Source organism: Centropristis striata, chromosome 8 (genome assembly GCF_030273125.1).
Source record: "Centropristis striata isolate RG_2023a ecotype Rhode Island chromosome 8, C.striata_1.0, whole genome shotgun sequence".
NCBI lineage: Eukaryota > Metazoa > Chordata > Actinopteri > Perciformes > Serranidae > Centropristis > Centropristis striata.
In genome coordinates, this window is record NC_081524.1 from 28,430,212 (window position 1) to 28,456,013 (window position 25,802).

The 25,802-nt window shown below is 41.1% G+C and overlaps 2 protein-coding genes across 11 annotated transcripts in view; both read right to left on the minus strand.

Annotated features, from left to right (window-relative positions):
• Positions 1–200: 200 nt before the first annotated feature.
• Positions 201–10,110, minus strand: LOC131976621 (protein LYRIC-like). 2 transcript variants are annotated; one of them, XM_059339732.1, is made up of 13 exons: positions 9,475–10,110; positions 9,107–9,226; positions 8,345–8,426; positions 7,905–8,078; positions 7,442–7,489; positions 7,134–7,274; positions 5,766–5,849; positions 5,569–5,637; positions 5,309–5,454; positions 3,823–3,939; positions 3,373–3,480; positions 2,326–2,452; positions 201–1,217 (listed from the first exon to the last, which is right to left on the minus strand). In XM_059339732.1, exons 1-13 carry the CDS (start codon positions 9,802–9,804, stop codon positions 1,153–1,155), a joined length of 1,611 nt encoding a protein of 536 aa, XP_059195715.1. In that variant the 5' UTR covers positions 9,805–10,110; the 3' UTR covers positions 201–1,152. The 2 variants fall into 2 exon arrangements, with proteins under 2 accessions (XP_059195715.1, XP_059195714.1); XM_059339731.1 differs by having other exon boundaries at positions 7,442–7,492.
• Positions 10,111–10,940: 830 nt separating this feature from the next.
• ubr5 (ubiquitin protein ligase E3 component n-recognin 5) overlaps positions 10,941–25,802 on the minus strand; it is a 33,175-nt gene continuing 18,313 nt past the window's right edge. For 2 of the 9 annotated variants that reach the window (XM_059338979.1, XM_059338976.1), the window contains exons 30-59: positions 25,572–25,690; positions 25,247–25,373; positions 24,995–25,124; positions 24,640–24,800; positions 24,273–24,512; positions 23,868–23,991; positions 23,478–23,589; positions 23,208–23,339; positions 22,791–22,823; positions 21,915–22,172; positions 21,524–21,792; positions 20,500–20,711; positions 20,099–20,332; positions 19,686–19,759; positions 19,407–19,579; positions 18,476–18,625; positions 17,940–18,157; positions 17,572–17,692; positions 16,733–17,105; positions 16,471–16,558; positions 16,228–16,372; positions 15,919–16,049; positions 15,707–15,767; positions 15,056–15,237; positions 14,825–14,909; positions 14,566–14,721; positions 12,778–12,891; positions 12,500–12,644; positions 12,261–12,346; positions 10,941–11,696 (exon numbers count right to left, since the gene is read on the minus strand). In XM_059338979.1, coding sequence (XP_059194962.1) covers positions 11,484–11,696; positions 12,261–12,346; positions 12,500–12,644; positions 12,778–12,891; positions 14,566–14,721; positions 14,825–14,909; positions 15,056–15,237; positions 15,707–15,767; positions 15,919–16,049; positions 16,228–16,372; positions 16,471–16,558; positions 16,733–17,105; positions 17,572–17,692; positions 17,940–18,157; positions 18,476–18,625; positions 19,407–19,579; positions 19,686–19,759; positions 20,099–20,332; positions 20,500–20,711; positions 21,524–21,792; positions 21,915–22,172; positions 22,791–22,823; positions 23,208–23,339; positions 23,478–23,589; positions 23,868–23,991; positions 24,273–24,512; positions 24,640–24,800; positions 24,995–25,124; positions 25,247–25,373; positions 25,572–25,690 — 4,666 coding nt within the window. In that variant the 3' untranslated portion in view covers positions 10,941–11,483. The remainder of the gene's footprint in view (positions 11,697–12,260; positions 12,347–12,499; positions 12,645–12,777; positions 12,892–14,565; positions 14,722–14,824; positions 14,910–15,055; positions 15,238–15,706; positions 15,768–15,918; positions 16,050–16,227; positions 16,373–16,470; positions 16,559–16,732; positions 17,106–17,571; positions 17,693–17,939; positions 18,158–18,475; positions 18,626–19,406; positions 19,580–19,685; positions 19,760–20,098; positions 20,333–20,499; positions 20,712–21,523; positions 21,793–21,914; positions 22,173–22,790; positions 22,824–23,207; positions 23,340–23,477; positions 23,590–23,867; positions 23,992–24,272; positions 24,513–24,639; positions 24,801–24,994; positions 25,125–25,246; positions 25,374–25,571; positions 25,691–25,802) is intronic. The other 7 variants (XM_059338982.1, XM_059338980.1, XM_059338977.1 and 4 more) reach the window with 7 other exon arrangements.

The following is a 25,802-nucleotide window of genomic DNA, read 5'->3' on the forward strand; positions in this document are numbered from 1 at the left end:
TTCCGATATTTAAGTCCAAATTTTAAACCCAGTTACTTTTTTCCCTTTACAATTCAATTTGGTTGGAGGGTGAGTATTTATTTTTGCAACGGTTAGCCTGCAGGTCTGTTCTGATGGCATAAGTAATTTGCATATTGTATTTTTTATTTTATTTTCTAAATGGCAGCACAGAAAGAAGAACTGATATAAAGATGCCCAAATATAGAAAAACTGGCCTTTATTTAGTCTTTTTACATATGGCTTTAGCTTTTCTTTTATTACAAACAGGTTTTACAAAAGGTTCTGAAGATGTTCGCATCAACCACAGGTGGAAAATCATGAAGAGGCTGATCACACTGCAGTGGTACATCTACGAGCAAAGGCTTCCACACGGCTCTGGCCACAAAGCAGTCACAGATAGTAAAAACAGCGAGGAAACTGTTGTCTCGAAACAGCGCAGTAAAACATCAGACAAGGGACAAATCAGATGGACTGAGTCAATTGAAATGTAGTCACAGAGAAGAAGGCAAAATTACAGAGCAGCCATGATTCCCTTTTCTGCACTCAACGAGGCTCATGTCTCACTTACGTCACAAATGTTTACACCTTGTTGAGCCGTTGACATGAATTAACATTTGATGTCTCAGCTCTTTTTGACCAACAGCGCTTACTGTACCATCATGACTCACAAATGTAGGGGCAAAAAAAAAAAAAAAGACTGCAAAAGCAAAGGCCAGTTCAACATTATGGCCCAGTGTTGAGTGACCTGAAGCATGTCAACTGTTTTCATTCTCTACACAGTAAACTCCAGTCGTTAGCCACCACAACATCAAATTTCTAAACATGATCAGTATTTTCTACGTCTAATTACTACAATACAGCTCTTTCAATCAGTTATGTGATTCAGTGGAATTAGAAGACAGAATCAAGGGTATCAAATGCATACTTAAAAATCATTAACACCGCATTACATTAGATTGCACTGCATCTAAGTTCAGTTTTCAACAATCCGTTGACTGACACTCGACGTGTATAAAAGGTGTTTCATTTTCCAGACTGGTTTTAAGGTTTAAGTCCGTCTTGAAGACCTTAGTTCAAAGTTTTTGTCACAAAAGGTGTTGTTGCATAAACAGGATATGAAGTCTTTTGCATACAGAGGTCTGCAGGGTGGACTCATGTCTCTCTCCTCGCCTTCTTCTTCTTTGCCGGCTTAGGTGCTTGGCTCTCCTCAGGTTTTTCTGTAGTGACACAAAACAGGATTAGTCACAGAATTCTAAACATGATTCACATGGTTTTATACATTTCAAGCTTTTAAAAAAAACCATGAACAGGCCCTTTCAAGCCAGTCATCTCAACTATTTGGCCCACTGCTGAGAAAGGATTTAACTGACTTTTGTTCTTGTCATTGTTCTTTTAAATTGTCAATCTAATATGATGGTGTGCAGATTGTGATGCTCAGGAAATGATGATACAGACACAAGGCCAGGACACACAGTTTCCTGCCGTTAGGAAACTTGCATAAATCTGTCTCTGGTTCAGTTTGAATAATAAACAATTCACAACAACTCCAACTCCATTCTTGTGTCTCAAGCTGCTAATCAGACTGTAAACAATAATAAGTGAACGAAACCCCAGAAATAGTGACCGTTGCCCCCCGTGGCTAAATTGCCATCAGACCAACAGCTGATGGGTTCTGGGAATGACAACACATTAAACATGGGTTATTTAGGGGTCTCATGACAATAAGCAGCATGACTTAACAGGGAGAGATCCACGTGTTAAAGAAAAGAAGTAAAAGTATTTAGGAATCTTCAAGTAAGACATTACCACTTAACCCTTATAATCCCAGATGTCCCAAATAAAACAAATAATGTACTGGTAAATAACACAGCTGATCTTTGGGTTTTGTCTGAGCAAGCACAACTTTGCATATTAGACACAAGGTTTACAGAACCCATGTGGGAAAGTCTTACTATGAGCAAGAAAGCAAGCGGACCATCCACAGAAGCAGTGGATGGACATCATAATAGATGGCTGATATGGAAAACATTCTCGGAATTCCCAGTTCAATAAAAAATGAAGGATGTAAAGACTACAGATATACATATGCAAGATTATAGAAATGTATCGTTTTTCAGTACATAATATCCCCCATTTCCTAATTATTGCATTTCCCTGGTTGGGGGCTGGGAAGAGCATTTACACACCTGCCAAATGGCAATAATATTCTTCAAGCCTCAGTCACTTCCTCCACCTCGATACATCACTAACCAACACATCACTGAGCTATCAGCAACGAGGAGAGGCCACCGTTGTAATATTTCACAAAGGTTTATATGTGCTTACTTTGTTGTGTTGAAGCAGAAAGGTTGTTCTGCTTGGCAGTGGGCTCTCCCTCAGTTGGTTTCTGTGGCACTTGTGTGACAGGGGGTTTCTGGGATATGTTGTCCTTCACTGGTTGCTCCACTCTGATCTATAAGAAAAGGGAGACATGGTTAGTTTTCATAACCTCGGGAAGAGTAGACTGAATGAAGCTGTTAAATCTGGGTTCCAACCATTTCAGACAGGGAAATAAGCCAAACACCGTCAAGGTTCATTTCATAATAATGACCTGCTCACTATACATTATCCTTCATATACAGTGCATTCAGACGCCTTCAACCTTTTCACATTTTGCTATGTTTGTTTTGCCTTATGCCAAAATTGTTTCAATATTTTTTTCCCCTCATCAATCTGCAGAAACAGTTTTTTTATTTGTTTTTATATGTTTTTGCTAATTTGTTAAAAAAGGTTTGTATCCACTCTGGTTCTTTGAAAAAATCCTTTTGTCAGTTCTTCAGCTTGTAAAAACCTAGTTTTGGGTTATTTACCTTGTTGGTAGAGCATTTCACCACACAGCCCTGACCAAAAGGTAGTGGCCATACATTAGTCCAATATATAACATATTAAATGTGTGGTATACAGTCTCTTCTATTGTCTTGAGTGGAGAATTAAAGTTGGGAAGAAATGTGTATACATATTAGGCCAATACAATAACACAATAGTACAATAACATTTTTTAACCAAATCCAGCCTTTTCGGTCTTGTAACCTGTTTTTTTCTTTTCTTCTTCTTCTATTAAATTTGTGCATCTCCATTCACGTGTGTATGCAGCAGTGTTTGAATGCATCTTGTTGTGGGTCAGTGTCAGTATTCATTTTTCAAGCTTATTTGTGTACTATAAATGTGATCTGTTTATTTCTTACTGCTGTGCCTGCAAATGTGCTTGTGTGTTGTCGGATGGGTGGGGGAACTTAATGAAAAACCTATTTACTTATGGCATAAGAGCAACTGTAAAGCAGAAAAATGCTCTTTAGATGATTTGCTCTGGCGTAAGATATTTGCACCACTGACCTCTACAGCAGCTGCTTTGGCAGGCTGGATGACAGCAGCGTTTTCCTGAACAGGTGGCTGCTTCTTCACCGAGGCTGCAGGTGAAGCCTCCTTCTCTGGCTCCTCGCCCTTCGCAGCACACAAGTCAATTCAAAGTAAACTTTAAGGTAAAATGTCAAAGACTGTAATATGAATCGACTAACCATAAGACAGAAAGAATAAACTAGCTTCTTAGTTGTCATAGGAAAAACATCTTTCAGAAAAATGGCTAAGTCTTCCATAGTTATTATTGGTATTTAGCAATTCATTATTATTGAATTATACACGTTAGATGAACCCTGTAATATAGGTATCAAAGCCAACGGTACATCATACTACAGTCTAGTCTTCATAAGATATTATACACCAAAACTTACAAAACAATTGCTTGAGTCACAGCTATTTTTAATTGCTATTATCAATAGAAATTACCTGGCCAGCCGTTCCTCCCTCCTCAGCTGCCTTCTTCTTCTTTTTCTTCTTCTTTTTAGTTTTAGCTGCTCCATCTGCAGCAGTTTCACCCTTATCCTTCTCATCTTCATCATCATCCTGAAAGACACACATTGATAAAACATGAGGTGGTGGATGTATGCACTTGCAAACCTGAAATTTAAACTGAAAATATATTTAAAAATTGGTCAAAAAATAAAAATACAACCCTTCATGAACTTCTGAACTAGAACTGCAGAAACTTCCAGTGGGATAATTGGAGAATTTATGCAGAACTTATTGTAAAGTCACACAATCTTGAGAAGTGGTCTAACCTTTGAAATTAGCTGTGTGAGTTTACCATGGGTGTGCAGAATATTCTTGACAAAGAAAGGCTGTGTGCGTACTCAGTCTCTTGTGCTGGGTCACAGTCACTTACATCTACTGATTTTACGAATTAAAGTCTATTTACATGCCTTGAGGAGTACCGCCGCATATGTGAGGTAAAAGTTGTAGAAAGCCTTTTGGGGCTCCAGAGGGAGCTGAGTAAAATCTGAGTAATTAACTCATGCAATGCCACATGAGTCAGCGCTGCTTAGGCTCAAGACTACAAGTCTGAAGAGTTTTTTTTTTTTTTTTTTTTTAAATCTGAGGGGTTACTTTACCGGACCTCTGTGGCAAGCTCCATTTCAGTTTACTCTACTCTAAATGCCCTTTTATGCATCTTATATTACTTTGTCGGTTTTCGCTTTAAGGGACAGTTTCACAGACAGCTTCATGTAGGACGTTCCTACAGGACACTGCATGCAATAAGGTCTGCTGGTAATATTTAGCAACTGTATTATTTAATTGTTGCAACTTAAACATTCTGAAACCCACAAAAAATCTATATTGAAAAAGAGCTCTACAGTTAGAAGGAAAAATATGTATGTAATGTATTTTTTTTGTTTTTGGGGTGAACTGTGCCTTTAACCTGTATAATGACTCAAAGTAAAATTCTCACAATCTGGCGTCATCTGGTGGTGGTACAAAGAACTGCACTGCCAAACAGCAATGCATGCCACTGAACTTACATTTATGTTCATTATTATTCTAACAATTTAATTGTGTTACTCATGTCAGTCATGATATAAATTACACTTTTCTTATGCTACGACATGAAAAAAGGGATGCATTGAAGAATATTTAGTCCTCAGTGGTCTTGTCCAACACAACTAAAGATCACTCCTGTGTGGGTGTACCTGGGAGAGGTTGCAGTATTCTTAAATTAAGAACAAAATCATCATATAGGCTGTGTGTACTCTATTCGATTGTATTCCACTGTGTTGAGTCACTAATATGAGCAGCAGGGCCACTGTCAGGGGACAGAACCAGGACAGCTGCCCTGGGGCCTGCACCCAAAGGAGCCATTATTACTGGGTTGTTATTTCTAAAACTTCCCTGCAACTCCCGTAACGCTTAGTTTTGTCCCAAGCCTGGGCATACTTACAGCTGCTCCGATCAGGAGATTAACCTTGGCGGGTTCAGGGAGGGTCTGCTCCAGAGCAGGAGGCGGCTCAGGAGTGGGCTCTTCATAGTTGCCCCAGACTTCAGCGGGGGCATTCCAGTCAGAGCTTGGGTCGACTGAACTACCATCTGAGAAACACAAAGACCATCGGAATATATAAAATTGGGAAATGGGATGTCATGACTACAAAGTTACATGAAGGTTAAAAAGAGCAGTTAAAGGAAACTAAATATTATCCTTACTGATTCCAGACCATTCGTCGTCCACTCTGGGCTGGCTGAGCCAGGACAGGTCCCTCACAGGCTGAGGCTCTGCAGAGACACAAGAATAACGCCAACTGCCATACACACAGGGGATGTTTTTGAAAAACTGTGCCATCTAGGGCTGTGAGCAAAATGTAACCACCACTTCTCATATCACCAGTTAATTGTAAACTTACCAGCATGGGCAACACCAAGTCCAGTTAAAGACACCAGATTTGGCTCTGCTGTGGGCAACCCCCTGTCAATCACAGTCCATGAGTCTGAAACACATACATTTCACAGAGATGTTAGGTTGTGATGTCAATATGCAGCAATAAACTTTGACTTGTCCATCAGTGGATGAGAATGAACTAACCTTATAACTCCCTGGCATTGTACACATTTGGATAATTTTACTTTAAAAACAGCTAAGTTACTCTCTAAAAACTAGATTAAAAAAAAAAGTAACCAAAGAGAAGCTTTACACTATCTTTTTTCTTTTCTTTATTCTTTGACATGAACACAAAAAAGTCAGTAGAAAAATAATCAGTAAAATTGGTTAGAAAAGCAGCTTGTTGACACATGAGGTTGTAAGTAGAGTTTGTAAAAATGTAAATAGTTCAATATGTATAGCATGTGGACCCTGATCCCTGGTAATGCTGGTAGCATTTGGGGTTACTTGGAATAATGTTGTATTAAACTGATTACATTTCTTTCAAATTTTTCAAAAATAAATTAAAATTACTTTTTCTGAGTCATGACGTTTAAAGTGTGTTGTACTGCACAAAGGGGATTTTTGACTTCTTCCTACATCTAGTCAGCCGTTTCCATAGAGGTGCAACTAATTATGTAAACCGAGGGCACAAGAGGGTTAAAGTGCATAGTTCTGCAGAGGTGGTGAGTGAATGTTCATCACCATTCAATGTGTCATATGTAAACACTTCGCAAAGTCACAAAGGAGGACTAACCATGAACAAAAAATAAATAAATAAACAATAAAAAGTAGTTTTTCTGTATGTTAACAGAGTAATGATGAATGAGAATCATGTTGCAGTCAGATCTTTTTGTATAAATTCATACCTCCCTGCTTAACTTTAGGTAGATATTTGTTGACTGGGCTCGTTTACTCTTTTGATTTGCCCACTTGTCTTCAAATTGTAGATGAAGATCATGTGATGTAGATCACAAGACATGATCGAAAGTTCAAGCCCAGCAACTAAATGAGCCTTGACGTCAGATTGTTTACTTAACTTAATCTGAGGCCAATAATGAACTTTGAGTGCATAAGATCTAATTATACTGTTTTACAATTATTTTAAAATTTAGTTTTATTCCACAGTGATCAAGAAAATGTCTTGTGAATCAGTCATATCTGCAAATCCCTGATCTATTTATTAAGAATATTAGCATCAATACCCATCCACCTTACCAATCAGTGCATTGCTATCTGATACTGCAGCCAATATAAAGATAACAGCCATTACTGGCTTTATGGAATGGCATAAAGCTTTTTTAACACATGTTGGGTTCAGCAACTGAGCAGTTAAGTGATAAAACATTTTTACCATCAATCTCTGATCTCCATAGTGATGCCGTCTCTCTACTGGTTGTCCAGGGGTCTGTCTTCGGGGCAACAGTGAGAGCAGGAACCTTCACAGGCATTTCAGTCACAGCAGCAGCCACTGCGACCACCTCACCGCTGTTGACTAAAACCAAGAGAGAAACTTGATACTCAGCCAGAACACACACAGATCAGGTTGGTGACACATCTAATATGGGAGTTGGGCCATTAAATGATGAGATATCAGTGACTCTGGGTGTCTTTTTGAACTTGAAACTGGTCAATGGGTGAAGCGTTTTCTGCTGGTATTACCTTGAGATACAACAGCATCTACCTTCTCTGCCTTCACTTTAGTGGATTCTACTGAAAGAAAAAGAAAAAAGTCAATATGTCAGGTACACGATCCATGAGACCCTAATAATAGGGGAGCACACACAGACACTTGAGCTAAAACACTTTAGGGAAAACTCACTCTGGGAGTCAATTTAATTTCCCTAAAGCCTGTATTTATAGCCCGACCTGTCAACAAGAGACCAACCAATGGTAACAACAGCCTATACAGAACAACAGACAGAAACATCTCTCGAGGTGCTCTTTGTCCAAGAAGGCCTAGAGGTTTTTTGTGTTTTGTGTTCATGCACACATGTATATATGAAAATAAAAAACAGTTGCAAACTCATTCCTTCATTCTTATTTTGTAACTTCTCAAAAGACCCAAGTCACAGCCTCAATACAAATAAACACAGTTTTCCGAGTTATGTCTTTTAAGAGCCACCTTTTTTCTTCTTCTGGGTGGCAGGTGCAGGGGCTGCAGAGGCCTTTGGCTGCTCTGGGGGAGTGTTCACAGGTGTGTCCCCTCCTCCAGGACTGGCTGAGCCATCACTTGAACTCTTGTCCTTCTTGCGTTGCTCACGCTTCTCCTTGTTACTAACCTTGGTCTCCCATGTGCCTGAAAAAGTACCATTGAGTGCAGCATAGAATTAGTTGCAAAACACTGCAAGGTCTCAGTATTGGATTAGTGTGGAAATATGGTATGGTTTAAGCAGGATAAGGGAATAATGCAAAGACTGTTCAAATACATGTTAAGGTAGGTCTCATTCTAACATGTCGAGTACAAAATAAGTTATTGTTATAGACCCATTCAAAAGGCCTTTTCAAATAAGTGACAGTATACCCAGGTATTATTTAATTATTATGTGATTCATAATATTTCACCTTCTTCTGGTTCTTTACCATCTGCAGTCACTGTCTTGGTTTCCTTTACAGCCTGTTTGGCCTTCTTCTTGGACTTCTTTAACTAAAAGAGAAATAGTAGGCATGAAGTGGAAAAGAGAGATCCGAAATCATCTAGGATTTGGAGACTGGGGTTAATGAAACTGGGGAATGGCTGGAGATACTATACAGCACATATGATTTTACTTCCAAGAACAGCAACTGGGCACGTGGCCCCATGCTGACTGAACCATGGCCAGTCGAGCTCAAGCCACAGCTATTTATAAGTGAAACTACATCCACTGTCCGTTACTCTCTAAATATGTTACATGTCCTTTTTGTGAATACTATTTCCATCTCTTAGTGAATGCCCAATTACATCTTCTGACTCCTGCACCTTTAGGACCACATTTGTGTTTCTTTGTGGTATCCAGAGGGTGGTGCTTGATGAAAGGCTGCATCTTGTGCTGTTCAAAGCCAGGAGCCATGCTCCAGGATTATGCTGTATCTGCAAGTTAAAAACTGTAACCTAACACTGACAGCTGGTCTTCTTACATCATTGCAGGGTGACAGTGGGAAGGGTGGCGTATTCTCGACTGCTTTACATAGAAGAAGACTCAAAAATAATGATGCAACTTACAAGATATGGCAGGAAATTACAATCTTAACCTAAGCACATAAATACACGGGACAATTTATGTTGTTCAGGTCACATCACCATTGTGTGATGTTTGCATGTTGGTATATGTCTTTACAGCAAATTACCTCTGCCACCTTTTCCGTCTTGACTTCTGGTGGAGGCGTCTGGTGATGTGGCACTATCTCTTCCGACACTATGGCTTCTTCCTGTGCTTCAACAGCAGCTCTTCCATTTGGCTGGGCTTTCTGGAAAGCACATGTGACGAAAACGTATAGAGGACCATGACAATTTTCATTTCTAATACATTCAAGGAATCACTATGTAAAACCATCCCATGTTAGTATAACCAAGTCCGTCACTAGCCTGATGCTAGCTCGGGTTGTGGTCATGGCATCCGACTGTCACAGAGGTGCTAGCTTGACAGCTAGCCTTGCTAACGGTACGGCTATCACGCTAAGAAGGGCTGTAGACTGGTTTCATTTATGCCACGTACCTTTTCTGCCTTCTTCTTCTTTTTCTTGGGTTCCTCTGATTTACCAGGTTTATTCACACCCCGCTTTACTTCAATGCCGTCGTCCACGGTGCTTAAAGCGGGTGGTTTCTTGAAGAGAGAGCGGCAGGCTGAGGCCCACAGAGCGACCATCAGCACCAGTCCGGTACATGCCGCTAAGAGGATCACCCATGGCGGAATAAGCTCAGGCTGCAGCCCCAAGTCCACGCCGAGCTCGGAGCGCAGCAGCCCCAGACCTTTGGTCAACAGTTCATTCAGACGATTTGTGAGCAGCTTGAGCTGCTGAGAGGCCGCGTCCTGCCACTGCTCCATTTGTATTGTTTTTCCAACAACAGACCGATTAGTCACGCTTTGCTTGCCGCTAATAGTTGCGCTAGCCTGCAGTGCTAGCTAAAAATAACGGAACGACTTCGACATGATGGAAGACCATAAATTCATCCCCTCCTCCGCCGACACATCTGCCTAGCCGGACAGCCAGCTAGCTAGCTAAATCTTATTATTAAGACTGAGGTGACAAAGTAAGTTAGCTATCTAGCCAGCAAGCTAGCTGATATCATCGTAAGATAATATGCCTCCGTTAGCTGACCAACACAATGTGACCGCGAGCAAAGCAGCAGGTTCACCTCATATGGCTCCGTTTTGACTGGAGGAGAGGCGTTGCCTTCACGGTCACTTGTAATGTGGGGTTTCATGGTTGTAAATTACATCCACGTCACTGTAACATGACTAACCTCGTGATTTTATTTAAATAAGCTTTTTGGACGTAATCTCCTACAATACGCGATTAATCGCAGGAGATTACGTCCAAAAAGCTTAGTTAAATAAAATCCTTGTTTAAGAGTCAAGGATAGCTCTGTTAATTGACAGTTCTGTTATCACATTTGGTGACGTTTTATCGACAGAGTGCCTTAAATCTATCTATAATGTAGCATAACGTTTCGAGTGCCAAATATTCAAACTTTCCCTAAACCAATTAACCGGGTTGAAGAAATTCAATTTTTTGCAAAATCATTTGAATGCAACACATACGGGCCGTGAAAGCCCTAATGGGCGGAGCTAAGATTTCTCCCATGCTGATTGGCCTAAACATACAGTTCAAAAAAAATTCCATCCCACTAAAAAAAACCTTGTCTCAAGTATTTAATCAAACCGTACCACACACCAAGTTATTTTGTAAAAACTTGCTTTGTAAGTGCTTGTTTTATTGATAGTGCAAATCTACAAAACCGTCCTTGCTCATCAAATGTAGTGTATAACAGCATTCACACAAGGTAATTTAAATACCAATAATACAGTAGCTATAACCAAATGGGCTGGGAGTGTAGATGAAATGGCACTATCCAGTGTGAAGCACGTCACCAGTAAACAGCCTCCCAACACAATAATGTAACATGAATTCCCTTCGACCCCTGCCAAAGCACTGACAAAAAAAATCCAGACTAGACAACTTATTTGCATCCAAGTTTATTTTGAAATTCCCTACTCCCCCTGTACAAGAAAAAAAAGGACTTTCCACAAAGGCAGCAGTGAACTGTCAGTGATAGTACTTTTCTAGGGAAGGAAAAAACTTATAATCACAGTGTGTCTTCTTTTCTTCTTTTAAATACTTCTACTGCTGTCATCTTTGGCTGGGTTTCGGCAGACAGCTTTCTGTCAAACCACATTCCTGGGAAGCAAAAGTTTAAGCCAATAGAGCAGGGCTGTGGGCTTTACGTTTTACAGTGCCAATGCAGGAATGTTCTGGACTGTATACCTCTTCTTCATTAACACAAAAGAAAAAAAAAAACAATAAAAATTGAAATAAAAATAACAAGCCGTTTGTGTTCACAACACAAACAAATATTACCGCCTGGGGAGATAACGACAGTATGTCGAATTTCATAAAATTGTATAGACAAAAAATAAATCTACAAAAATGGAGCTAGGTAAATATTACACAACAGTAAACATGTTTTTATTTTTTTCCTTTTTTTTAAACTTCTGTCGAACCTCTACACAAAACCAAAATTCTTGGTCTTAATGGCTAGCAGGAGTTTCTGTTTGAGTATCTGTTTTGAAGAATAGAGTGGCACGTAGAGACGTGAAATGCAGGTATTGGCTGTGGGGAGGTGCTGGTCATCTGGAGGCCGGATGGTGATGGAGGGCATCGGCTGGAAGCCCTCCTCGCTGGCTGGCAGAGAAGGGCTGGAGGTCCAGAAGTACACCTGAGGACAGGGAAAATCATTTGTCACTATGGCCATTTATTTAAGAAAAAAATCTGTAATGTGTAAGTTTGTGTACTGGGATAAGTCAGGAAAATAATGGGCAACAAGAGATGTGCTTCAAACAAATTACAACCCCGACTCGTGTTGTGAGGTAGACTAAAAAGTAAATAAATAGTATGCTATTTTGGTCATTCTTTGTGACACATGCAATGGAAAACTGTACAAAGGCTTTAGTGTTCACTAGTGTCCACAGCACCTCTGTCACTTAAACTGTCATACAAACGTATCATTTACAGGAATACTTCACCTGCAAAATAACCATTTGTCCATCCATGGTTGTTTTGTGGGTTAAGTATTCCTTTAAACAATGCTGTGGCTCTGTACAAGCCCATACTCTATCACATGCATGCAACTTCATCTTAAGGTTGCAGCCCATAGAAGCAGTTTCAGGTAATTATCTCCCAATTCTTCAGCACTCGCAGAATAAATGTATCCAATAGTTGATGCACTGAACTGCTGAAAGCCCCGGTTCAAGGATAATGATCATTTTGAGATTAGACTTACCAGATCTTGCCTTTCAGTCATGCTCATCTTCTCCACTATGGACCAAAACCAGCGTTTAAACTGTAGTAGTTTGTCTGCATTTTCCCCTGTTGGATAAAGTACAAGTCTTTGCTTACTCTGTTGCAGAAAAAATGCACAACCGGAAATCTTTCATTTCTGAATTAATGCAGTAAATAGAGATAAGAGAGGAGAATGGTCAGATGTAAATGAGCGGCAAAAAAAGATTGAGAGTAGCATACCAGATTCATCATTGAAGGAGGTGAAGCTAATGAGCATCTGGACGTTGACTTCTCCACAGCCGTTAACCAGCAGCCTGAAGTCCTCTGCAGTCAGGTCCTCCAAGGCGTTCTTAGGAAGCACATCCAACAGACCTTTCCTCATTGCCTAAGAAAGACACAGACACATTTATAACTGTGTGAGTGAAGCTGAAACACTTGGAGACATGGAGTGACACACTGAACATCTGAGTATTTACTGGCAATTAAAGGAAAGTGACTTTTCAAAGTGTTTTACTTACATGGAGAGGCTGCTCGGCCACCACCAGCATTCTGTGCTCAGCATACTTCCTCACATACTCGTACACATTGAGAGGAGTTACTGGCATGTTGACCCCACCAGACAGAAGCTCCACCTGAACAAGGAACAACATGGCATCAACACACTTCATGGCACAATCATATTCCAGTTTTTAAATTCTGCTTTTAAAATCTGAACCTCAAGCTGTACATTTATTATATCAATGTTCTGTGATGCAAATAATGTATAGAACTGAAACAGAAAAAAACAGGCTAGAGTGTGGTCAAGAAAGGTAACTGAAAAATATGCCGGTATCAGTTAGTGTATTTGAATGTTGTGGGAGTCATGGTCCAGTGCAAGCAGAATACTCAGTACGTAGATTCATGCATGTAATGTGAAACCAGAGTTCACAAGCACAAGTTCCTCCCGGAAAACTTTGGCAACATATTCTGAGGTTAACACAAGCAGATTGACGTGCGAGTCAGCTACACTATGACGAGCACAAATGAAAGGCAGAAGCTGGAAGACTCGCCTGCAGGGTTTCAAATCAGCTACAACGCAGGAGAAAGGTATAAGACGAGGACGAGGATGAACGACAACATTGAACAAACTAATTTACATCTGACAGCATCACCCAGACGTGCCGACCACTGGATCACAAATGTTTGAGTACTTTGAATGTTTAAATCTTCAACATTTTCAACACCTCACTGGAGCTGTGTCGCGTCCCAGCGTGCTTCAAGGCGGCGACCATCATCCCAACCCCTGAAGAAGGCCAAGGCCTCGGGCCTGAACCACTACAGACCCGTCGCTCTGACCTCAGTGGCCATGAAGGTGATGGAACGCCTCGTCCTGGCCCATCTAAAGTCCATCACAGATCCTGCACTGGATCCCCTGCAGTTTGCCTACAGAGCCAATAGATCCACGGAGGACGCGGTGAACTTGGCTCTGCACTACGTCCTAGAACATCTGGACACTGCAGCGAACTACGCCAGGATTCTGTTTTTGGACTTCAGCTCGGCCTTTAACACAATCCTCCCTCACACCCTGGAGCGCCAGCTATCCCTGCTGCAGGTACCGGTCCCCACTCGAATGTGGATAACCGACTTCCTCACCAACAGGTCCCAGCGAGTGAAGCTGGGGTCGTGTACATCCAGCTCCAGGTCAACCAACACGGGTTCCTCACAGGGCTGCGTCCTTTCTCCTGCCCTGTTTACACTCTACACCAACAGCTGCACCTCTCTTCACCCCTCAGTCAAGCTCCTGAAGTTTGAAGTTTGTTTATAGCCTATTGGGACCTGTTGCCTTTAGGGAATGTGTTGAGTGTTGTACAGTATAACACATAAGTGTTTGAAACGTTTATCAAAGTTGCAAGTGGACAAACATCCTAGCTCAGTCCCCAAAAAGAGAATTTTGTCTGTATTTGACACATGCACTACTGTCTACTTAAAATACATGAAACAAAGCGTATCTTCATGCATTTGGGTTTATTTCTGCTGTAAAAAAACTTGCACCTGAACCATTACTCCCACACTAGGCTATGAACCAAAATGTGCTTCCTGTGTACTTTACACCCCTATGAAATGAAGCCAATTTTTTCAGTTTGCAAATTTCTACTAAACACCATGTTGACTTCATGATGTAGCCTTGTGCTGGGCCACAGTTTGAAATTGTACTTTTTAAAAAGCATTGTTCCTACATGTAGGTTCTTGCCAGCAGCACCAACACTGTCAGGGAATTGCACATTCCTCATTTTAATGCAGAGACATGAATAACTGTAATCCTTTACCTGTCCAGCCCCTTCCTCTTTGCAGAGGTCAATGGCGAAGGCAAGGTCCATGGCAGCAAATACTGCATCTGCTTCACCAGCCTGAGAATGGCGGATCAGCTGCCGCAGGCTCTCGTACATGACCGGGTCAAAGAATGCAAAGTCATGCCAGTTCACCTGTAGTGACAAAGATTAGTACATTTAATAACTTAATTCTGAAAAGAACCAACATCATGTAGCAGGGTACAAAAATATATTATTAAGACATATTTTCTCTTACCTTCCTTCCAAGCAGCACTTTGATGACATGTCTGTTCAACGTGATTGGACAGAGTTCATTCTGAAGCAGACATAACCCCAGTATTCTGTAGAGAAGATACAACATTTAACTCTTTGTTTCATACTTTTTTTTAAAGATGTGACTCATTTCTCCTCATGTAGTTCACTTCTGAAGATTTGAATCAAATTCAACTCCCTTTATATTTGACCAATAAAGAGGACAATTCATTACCTGCCAATGTTACGGAAGCAGTTCAGCCTGGCTTCTGTGTTCTTGCCGGGCCGAGGTGAGTAGAAGCCTCTTTTGCCAGGCTGGTAGAAGAGAGGAGCGTTGTCGTCCCCATCATCTGGGTCGTCCAGCTCCATGTCCACCACACTGCGGGTTGAACCATGACGCTTACGGTTCTCCTGCTGCTACAAAAACACAGAGGAGGCTGTTTAGAATGTTTGTATTGTACAGAGATGTTCATAGAATTGTCTATAGTGTTGCAGGAATGAGTCCTGAGACCCAGAGATGAGTTAGCATTTTTACACTTCTTCCTCAAAGTTACTGAGTTTTTTGAAAGGATTTTTGGTTAGCTGCCTAGAATAACACACAGCAACTTGCTAGTGCCTAAACTTGCCAATAAGCTATTCCAAAGCCACTATGTTTGTAATTGTTGCCCCTAAGTACCAAACATTTGTTTGCCACATAGCTTATTAAGCAATAATCCAAAAAGGCAATGGAAAAATCCTATTGGCTATATGTTGAGGGAAGATTCCTGCAACACTATGGAAGAGAAATATGAGTTGACGCAACCACATCTGATTATTTCCAACAGAAGTTAAATTAATAACTACAAGTTGGGACCATACAGAGAGGAAGCAGAAATGTTAGACTTACTTGTGCTTTCTCTGGAGCCTCCAACAGACCTAGGTCCAATATACTGTCAGCACCATTTTCCCTGGAGGAGACAGAGACCGAAGATTTAAAGTTAGTCTACAAAACTTCTCAATGCAAAAAAATTCTGCACTAATTTCATTTTGATATAATTTACAGTCTACTTGTATAGCACTTTAGTGTCACACACAGTAAGAGTAGGACAGTATGATTACCTTCCATGTGCAATCAGAAGCTCCATGGCCTCCTCCACCCTGGCTCTGAGGGAATCCTCACTAGCCAGCAGCAGCAGCAGCTGGGCAGGGGACAGCTCCAGCAACATGCCTGTGATTTTACTGGCAAACGCCTGAGAAGACAAAGGCAGAGCTGGTCTAAGTATGATGAAGGAAACCATTGTTTCAGTCAGACATATAGAGATGTAGTGGATTAGTCAACAGCTCTTTCACTCGTTTGAAAACTTAAATGGTTTGATGCCAGTCAGAAAAGTTGATGTACTCTCAAGAATCTCGATTCCAATTTATTACCGGTTGCATTGCATGAACTCGTGGGTAGAGCCTTTCCCCCAGGGCTTGTCTGTGTGCAGGCAGGGGGTCAGGCTCATCACTGGGATTTCCCTCTGACGAAGGCCTGAAAGGCCTGGTGTCTATGGACAGCTGTCTCCTTGAGTCTCTGTAGAGCACAGACACACAGATGTGTCTCAGTTTCACACAGCACAAACTTTTTGTTTATTGAAAACGGGGAAATCTATGTATCAAGTAGGATTTCACCTGTCTCGGTCTCTACGCGATCCTGCTCGAAGCCCTCCACTTCTCCTCTCCCTTTCTCGGTCTCTGTTCCTCAAGCGCTGCATTAGATCTATAGAAACAAACACAAATACACATTGAATAGAACAGGTTCACCTTTGAGTGTTCATTTATTTTTAAAAAATATTTGTACTCGTAATAACTGCTTTAAGCATCACAAAAGTACCATTGAATGCAACAGTGAATGAGTTCCATAATACAGTATAGTTTCTATGTATTGTCATACTTGAATTGTAATCGTGATGACACGTACTGCTGGCCTGCATGCCCTTGCTGACACTCTGAACACAGTCCAGATTGGGCAGCTTATCGTTGGAAAGGAGGGCCAGAGCGATGGCCGTGTAGAAGCTGCGGGCCACGCCGCTGCCCTCGCCCGGCTCGTCTTTGAAGGTGACCTTCACCCGGTGTACAGCCATAGGTGTGGTTGTACAGCGCCTGCCAAAGTGTGTATTTAGCTGACGCATGGTTTGCTGTATTAGCTGGTCTCGATCACGGTCCACCTCCAAGGCCAGGTCCCGAGACTGCAGATTCCTCAGTTTCTCCATCTCTCGACGGAACTTAGATTCCTTTACCTCAAAGCCGCCTAGCTCCGTGAGGATCTGAGGTAAACAATAGACAAAATCGTTATGACCCTGCCCATGAATGTCAAAAGCAACATCACCCCAAAAAGAGGCAATATTTTTCTTATATAAGCATTGAATCAAATAAGTGTTGCTAGTCTGCAGCACTATACTTTTTCAACTGATTGTTAGCTAAAAAGTATAGTATAGTTATGAGACCAACACAAGGCAAACACAGGTGTTATTTTTTGGTGTAAGAAAGAAAATTCCACTGGGATGCACATGTTCCTCACTCTACTGGGAGTGTATGTAATGGTAAGCAGGGCAATTTGTCCACATTAACTGATACATTACTAATTAAAGCTCATTGCAATTTCTATCAATCTATTTAAGTAAAAAAAAAAGTTTAGGAATGAAAAGTATTTATATGTGTATATAAAGAGGGATAATGTACTGTAAAGATAATTGCTATAAGTATTATTTAAATACATAAATAGAAATGTACCGATCCAGGCTCCGCTCCGACATCCTCCATGAAGACACGACCAAAGAGCTCCAGTGACAGACGCCAGCGGCCCAGCAGCATGTCATGTGAGATCATCATCCCCATGAAACTACAGTGAGGTCTGGACAGACACAAGGCATTTTATTAGCATATAAAATAAACAACTAAAATATTATAGATATTTTAATCTACTATAAAATTTAAAAACAACAGGAAAACTTGCTAACAAGCTTACCTAACAAAAATGTATTGCATTGAAATGTTTAAATATATAGACTTTCTGTCTCAGTATGCCCTTTCTGCAGTAGAGCAACCAGAGCCATGTCATCGGCATATTGAAATAAACTGAGATTAGCATAGTGTTTTACCTGAATGATGGTAGTGGAGGCCCGTCACTCTCAGTGAGGCCAATCTCCGCAAGTAGGCTGCTCTTCAGCTGGGCAGCGAGGTCATGGGGTGAAGGACCTGGTTTTGAAGCCTCCATCTCCTGCTCTGCTAGTGACTGGTTCTCAGTGCTCCGCTGGCCACTTTCCATACTCATCACATTCTTCAGGTTGGCCGAGTAAGACATCTTAGTGGGCAGGATCTGTTTTAATGGGATTCAGAGTCGTTTTTTAGCAATGTGAACGGATGCCTTTCATGGTGACAGTGTGATGATGAAAGAATGGAAATGTGGAAATGGGACACAGACCACAGGCTGTGTTCCAATATCCACACTTTAAATGAACCAAAATATCCATTATTTCTTGCTGTCTATTATCCCCAGTGCTCTCAAATACCACTGGAAGTAATGAGGAGGAAATAATGATCATTTCTATTTCAAAGTTATTTCATGGTGTTTGTTATGTGTGGATATTAGAACACAGCTGCCAGCGTGTTTGTCCACTGAAGAGGGGTGGTATACCTGAGAGGGGGAGGGTAGAGAGGAGCCCATGTTTACCTCCAGGCAGTTCCTGTACGTGCTTGCCTCGGCCAGGCCTTTGGTTGCCATGTAGGAGGAAGAGTACAAGCCCTGAGAGGGACGACCGAACAGATCCTCCTTCCTGGCATTAGGCTGTTAGACAAGAATAAAGGAATCTGTTATAAACTCTCGTAAACTTGTTATTGGTGCAGTATTTAATATGTTGTGGCTTAGTTATGTAATCTTACTGCAACTGCCCTTCAATATAAAACTTTACTTGACTGAGACATAGCAGCATTAATGGTAGTAGTAGTATGAGTTAACCCAAATACAGTCTACCGTGCATTAACAACAAGTTGAGAAGACGAACACAATACATATTTTTTCACCAATAAAAAACATTTCTATTGCCAGTGTTGCCAGGGCCATTGGCTCTGTTGTGAAAGAAATCAGTAGCATTGCAGGGAAAAGCGTGTAAAGGCTTGTCCATCTGATGGAAGACACTTTCACATGGCGAAAGCAAAACAATGATAAGCAATAAACAATGACTAGGTTGAGGATGTATTTGAACCTGCAAGAAAAATGCCTCTGCAGGTGATAACTAACCACCTGCAAAATATCTAATATCCCAACACAAATTCTTTTGTATGCAAATAAGCTGGAAATTGGATAAATCCAGAAATAAAGGGTTGAAATTGATAGGCAGTTCTCTGGATTAGTTAGAGATGCTGTAGTGTAAGACAAAATATCAGGAAATTTAATGCGAGCTTGGCTTAACGAGGCATAAGACAAAAGCCTTAAGCTGAAAAGGGTCCGTCTTTTCTGGCTGTCTTTTCCAAGCATTCTTGAAAAGGCACAAAACAGAAATGTTCCTGAAAGTAATGCATTGCACAATATGTCTAAGTGGCTAAAGGGACTGAATAGCAATTCTGACCTGCAGGAGGTGGGGCTGGTCTGCCAGTGGGATGGCCTCAGCCAGGGGAACATCGAAGGGGTTGGGTGGGATGCAACCCAGGAAGGTCATGGAGTCAGAGCGCCGGAAGAAGGGGTGGTTCTGACCCGTTTCTGCTGGGACTGGGTCCTCATCCTTGTCCTGCAGAGTTGAACCTGAGGAGAAGCAGAAATAACTCTGTCAGCACACATTGGAAATGACTAATCATTAATTTGACATTTATGACTCAATGAGTCGTTACATATAAGTTATCAGGCTTACTTTGATTGGTGTCCTCATCATTCTCGTGTTCAGAATCCTCATTGTCTAAACCCAGTTCCAAAATCTCTCGATTCCTGTAAATGGGAAGTGGATTGCAAATACTGTTAAACATAGTTCCATGTGGTCAAAGAAGTGTTTGCACTCACAAATATTGTTCTTCAGCTGGCTTTGTCTAACAAGACGATAGGCAAAAATCTATGAAAACAGGGTTTTGTTCTGGTGGCTTTCATATACAATTCTATGCAGATATTTTTACAAAGTAACCACAAATTCAAGAACTGGCAGATGCAAATATATAAACTGTGGGAGGTTTCCTATTATTGGTTGTAACCAAATACAGTTATGCTGCCGCAAAACTTAAATCTTTTACATTTTGAATACAGTCAGCATTTTCACTCATTTTCTTCATCTACCTCTTTCTGTCCATTTGTGGGGTGTCCAAAGTAGTCTGCTGATTCATGGCCTTAATCCAGTAGATAAGAGCCTGGAAAACGTAGGCCACATGTTTTAGTGAGCACACGTCAAGCACAGGAAGCACATCAGAGTGCTCGTCATTGTGGGATCGCATCAGTGATAAGGCGTAGTTCAGGAAGTCACCACGCGCTGACATCATGCCTTGGCGAGCTGTCAGCAGGGTAGCTGCTCTCCTGAAAGAATACCAAGAGACATACAAACCTTACTAATGCAGAAATGCAGGAAAATGGAGTTACCAATACAATATAAAAGTGTTGAATTTTTTTTTGCATGTAGAGAACGCTGAACTTATGTAGGGACTGTAAAGACTTTGATACTGTATTCATTGTTAATTTTTTACCTGCGTCCTTCAAGGGTGCGGAGGCTGGCCTCCTCCCGGGCTGTCATACGTTCCCTGCGAGCTGAGTGCTGAGAGGCATGGAGCGGGTGACTGGGGTGACCCGGGTCTCCAGCAGATGACAGAGCTGACCCATATCGCAGCTGAGCCTCAGTGGAATCCATGATCGACACCATCCAGTTCCAGGTGGGAATCAGCTTTTCTTCAACGTAGTTCTGGTCCAACAAATGAGAAACATTTCACTCTTATTCAACTCGACAAATCAGGTTGTTATTAAAAACATTATAATGATCAGACAGTTGTTGTCTACTGCCAAACATGATGGAAACAATGTAATACAACAACTTATTTAATAGGAATGGGAATTGGCAGGGATCCACTGAAACAATATTCTGATTCAAGGTGAATCATCTATTACAATTAAATACAAGTATTTTATAGTTTGGGATTTTTTTTTTTTTTTTTTAAATCTTTTCAGAAGAATTGAACAGTATTTCTTTTAAGTGTACAGTATAAGTTAAATTAAATGAACTATATAAAACTACACTTGGCTACACTTTAATAGAGCTTAAATGTTGGGATCTAGTTAAAAGTTATCTAGGAGAAAGGAATACCTGTCAAGATGCATAAATTGGAGTTTTACACAAAATTATTGTAGTCTGTCAGTTTAATGATGGTCATGGTACAACTCTGTTTTCAAAAAAGTTGGAAGATGCATAATAACAGAAGGCAATGATAAGCAAATCCTTTGCAATCTACATTTAATCAATTACATTACAAACAAAATTCTATTACTCAAACTTTGTAACGTAATTCTAAATCTGATGCATTCCGTTTTCATTTAGGTTTTTCACAACATTAAAGGGTTGTAAATGACAAGGTTCTAATATCACCATATCATGGCTGTCATTTTTATCTAAACATATGCAACATTTGTTTAGTGATTATTTCAGAAAATCTCACTATCTTGGTGCCTTGGCAGGGTAGTGGGGTATTTTGGCCAGCACACAATGGCATTGCATCTTACCTGCAGGTTGACTGCATCCTGGTAGGTGAGCTTTACAGCAGCAGGGTACTGTGAGTAGACTAGATGGCTGTACTTGGGAATCAGACTCATGAGGTCTGAGATCTGCCTGATGACGATGCTGTAGGCTCGCGCCAGGCTGCTGGCGGATGTCAGATAGCTACTGGAGTTGCTGGCCTCCAGAGCCGCCGCTGCAGCAGCAGCACTCGAGCTAATGGCACTGGAGCGACGCAAGTTGGTTGGGTCGATATATATCAGGCCTGTGGAGCTTGCTGTGAAAAAGGACAAAGATCGTAATGGGCACGATTAATATGCACCATTTCTGTGACAGTCATATGGAATCATTAAAAACATTTTACAATTAAATTCCACAAACAGACAAGGCTCCACTGACCAGCTGGTGTCGAAGAGCTGGGGGGAGCACTTCCTGTCGCCCTCTGACTGGGGGTGTTTCTAACAGCCCACTGCATTGAGCGAGGAGCCTGAGCTGCACTGTTGGCGTGTGAAGCACTAGTTGTCCTTTCAAGTGGCTCATCCAATAGGAACGTTTCCTGGTCGACATCGTCGCTCTGACTGCTGCTGCTGTCCGAGTCACTGGAGTCATTGGATTGGGAGTCATCCTCTGAAAAGAAGGCAGGGACACTGCTGGCACCTTTAGGGAGAAGGAGGATAAGGGGTGAAGAAAAAAGAAAAAAACAACAAGATTAATGGCTTTTGTGTCCACCTCACCTCCTTTTCATCAGATTTATCCAAGCAGGAGTGCGGGTTAGTGAATCACACCACTACAAGGCCAAACAACACTAATATGACAGTGAAAACACTGAGGCTTCAACTCAAAACAACAGCTGCACTTTCTGTTGATCAATTTACGAAAAATACTTCAATTTCTGCGTTTTTTTTTAAATTATTGGAAATTTAATTTGAGAGAAAGAACAGCGATGTCTCTCTCTATATATAATATATGAATATTCTCAGTGGAAATGAAACAACACCATCATTAGTACAAAATAGACATTTTAGATGACCAAGGAGAAAAAACATCACACCATTTGGAAAAGCTACAAGTTGATTAGTTTGTTATTTGGGTGAAAGAACAACAAGACTACACTTGTGATGAGTGACAGTATTAGTTAAAATGGCAGACACAATAACAGTGAAATGTGAGAAAGGGACGAACTGAAGGAACTCTCAGCAGGAAACTGTATGCACTTGGAAAATTCACTCTTGCCCTGACATCTGTATATGCATTGAAGTAAAGAGGAGCTCATACCAAAAATAGGAAATGCCAAGGACACCCTACTGCCTGCAAATGAAATAGATGGGGTATTCAGCCAGGGACCATTTTGTCTGCTGTATCATTAGCTCTCCAAACATAAATCCCCACAATTCAAAATGCTGACTGTTAAGCACCAATGATTTAGTCTGCTGAACCACTGAAATAGTCTGCAGATCAAGGAAAAAAGTACACCACAGTGCAGCAAGACAGAAATGCAAATTCTAAGTAGTAAGCAGTTGGAGCCTTACAAAGATTTGTAGGTCAAAGGAAAGGTGACCGCATTTCCACCAAAAACTCAAAAAAAGAAAAAAGAAAAAAAAGAACAGTGCTTAGAAACTGAGGAGAAAGTTTTATGAAGGAAGTTTAAAAGAAAATCTAAAATAAAAAGATTAAAAACAGCTGTTGACCAACCTGCTTCAGAGCCAGCAGTGGCTGCTGTGACGACACTCCTGCGGCCGCTCGCATTATCCTGATTGCTGTGGTTACTTTCACTGTCGCTCTCGGTCTCAGCTGCTGCCAGCAGATCCAGCTCCATGTCGCTTCCTAAAAGCAAACACAAACAGATGCTTCACTCACTGTTGGGTGGGGTTTTACATTCAAGTAATTATTTACTAAACATTATGAACAACTCCAGTGTCACTCATTCCCTTGTGTTCCTAGAAAAAGTCAGGCGTGTCTCACCATCCTCGTCGTGCTCGTCGTGCTGCCCTTCTGCCTCAGCATTTTCCTCTCCCTGTTCCTCTTGGTCGTCGTGATGATCTTCCTCACCGGCTACTCCCTCTACAACTTCAACCTAAAAAGACAAACAAAATGCATCCTAAGAGAAAACGTTGAGGCAAGACAGAGCTATTCCCATCTGTAAAATTACACAGTCAACCAACTAATAGAAAAAAATATATTATATTATATTAACCCAAATCTCAGTGACATCTTGCAGTTTAAATAACAGTGTTGGCTCTAGGTGGCATCATAAATCTTATTAAACTAGTCACAATATATATATACATATATAGATTCCCTTGAAGGCAAAGTTCATTATGGCCTTAATGACTTTATAATGAGGCTCCCTACCTCTTCCACATCTGCTGATACGATGTCATCCTGCTCCTCATCTCTTCCTCTGACAGGCTGAGACTGGCTGCTGCGCCGAGGCTGGGGGTTCCTGATGATATAAGAGGCAGCTGTCTGGCTGGAACTGGAAAACATGAAGCACAAGACCAAAAGTCATTATATTTGGTGAATAAGAAAAATCAACCTCCTTCTGATCCTTTGGGTTTCTTTTCTCCAAGTAAAAATCGAGTGAATGACTAAATGATTTTTAAAAATTCACATCATATCTCTGCTTTGGCACAACAACATGGAGCTCTGACCCGACAAACTGATACAATACATTTCAATCTTCCACAACAGAGTGAAACCAAATGCTACCAAGGAAGTCCACATGATAGAAAAATAAAGGCACTAAAACCAACTGACCTGCTCGACTGGTCAGGTGAGGGTCTTGGAGGCAGCGGTTCAACAGAGAAGAGTTCCTCGCTTCCTTGAACAGCGTCAATACTGGTGCTGGCCAAAGTAAAAGGGGCAGTAGGTCTTGCTATACCCATTCGCACGGGAACAATTAGCGACTCTGCTACATTACACAGCTCCTCCACAGCGTAGGGCAGTAGGGCTTGGAAAACCCGTCGACATTTCCCAATGGGCTGCGGGATGAAGTTGCTATGTGACAGAAAAATTGAGAAAAAGGCAGAATCAGCATTTGTTTGCATTTAGTGTCAAACTGATGTCATTGCATGGTAGAATTAAGCCGATGTACTGATGAAAACTTAAGGCTCTGTATTCTTACTTTTTCTTCTTGGATGAAGCCATCTCCACACTGAGGATGACAAAAACTCGGGCAACAGAGCGGAGGAACCGCCTGGTGACATTGACTGCCTCCTCTCTCCGGCCAGGAGTGTACTTGTTCTGTAGCTCCTTTACCAGTGTACCAAGTAAGGTGTCTATAAACTAATACATGAGAAAAAAAAGCCGATGAGCAAAATACTTACGTGCAAGAGTGTGTTAACAACAATAAAAACGGAAGAAAATGCATTACCACTGGTAATATTTAGTTGGTATAATTTGGTGTTTTCCAAAACAAGAATTGCTCCAAAGTTGATATTGTGTGTGTAACCTGATTAAGACAGACTAAGTGGACTTACAGTGATGTCAGGAGCACATTTGACAATGAGGCAGTGGGTGAAACAGTCAAGGCGAATGGTGCCACTCTGCTGATTCAAGTAGACCTGCTCTTCAGGCAGGAGGTGGGCAATTCTGCTGCTGGCACTAAGTCTAGGAAATGAAAAAAATTATTTAAAAAGATCTCAAAATGTTTGTGTGGCATTTTCATCTTTCAACTTCATATTACCAACCAAATTTTAATGCTTGGAGTGCCGTTTTGCTGTGATACTCACGGGTCTTTATTCTCCTGAGAGCCAAACATGATCATAGACTTGAGGGCATTCCAGTCCTGCAGGACCCTCTCCAGAGCCAGCTGAGCAAAGCGAGGAGGTTCTAAATCATGGTCTGGCATATCAGAGTCTGAAAGAGTGGAAAGATTAATAAGGTTTTAATATAGCACATGCCTTGATGAAATATTGGTGTTTTAAAAAGCTCTAGCTTATACCACAATTAGTACTAAAATATGTTAGCAAAAAAGGATTGTTGGTAAATGTGTATATCTTTAGTCTGCAATGATGGTTAAAGGTAGGTAATGTTTGAAGAGGATCCTGAACCTACCTTCTGCATTTGCAGCCTTGCGGTTCCGGTCCTCTCTGATGCGTGGTGGTCTGTACTGACAGTGCTCCACACTTTGCCTGGCAACAGTCTGCACCAGGAACAGTAAAATATGCTCTCCCCTGCAGATGAAAATAAATATCAGTCAGAAATATTAACTTCATCCTCACTTGCATAATATGGATTATTACCGGTGTTAAAATAATACAGTTAAACTGATTTAGCCAGTGTTTA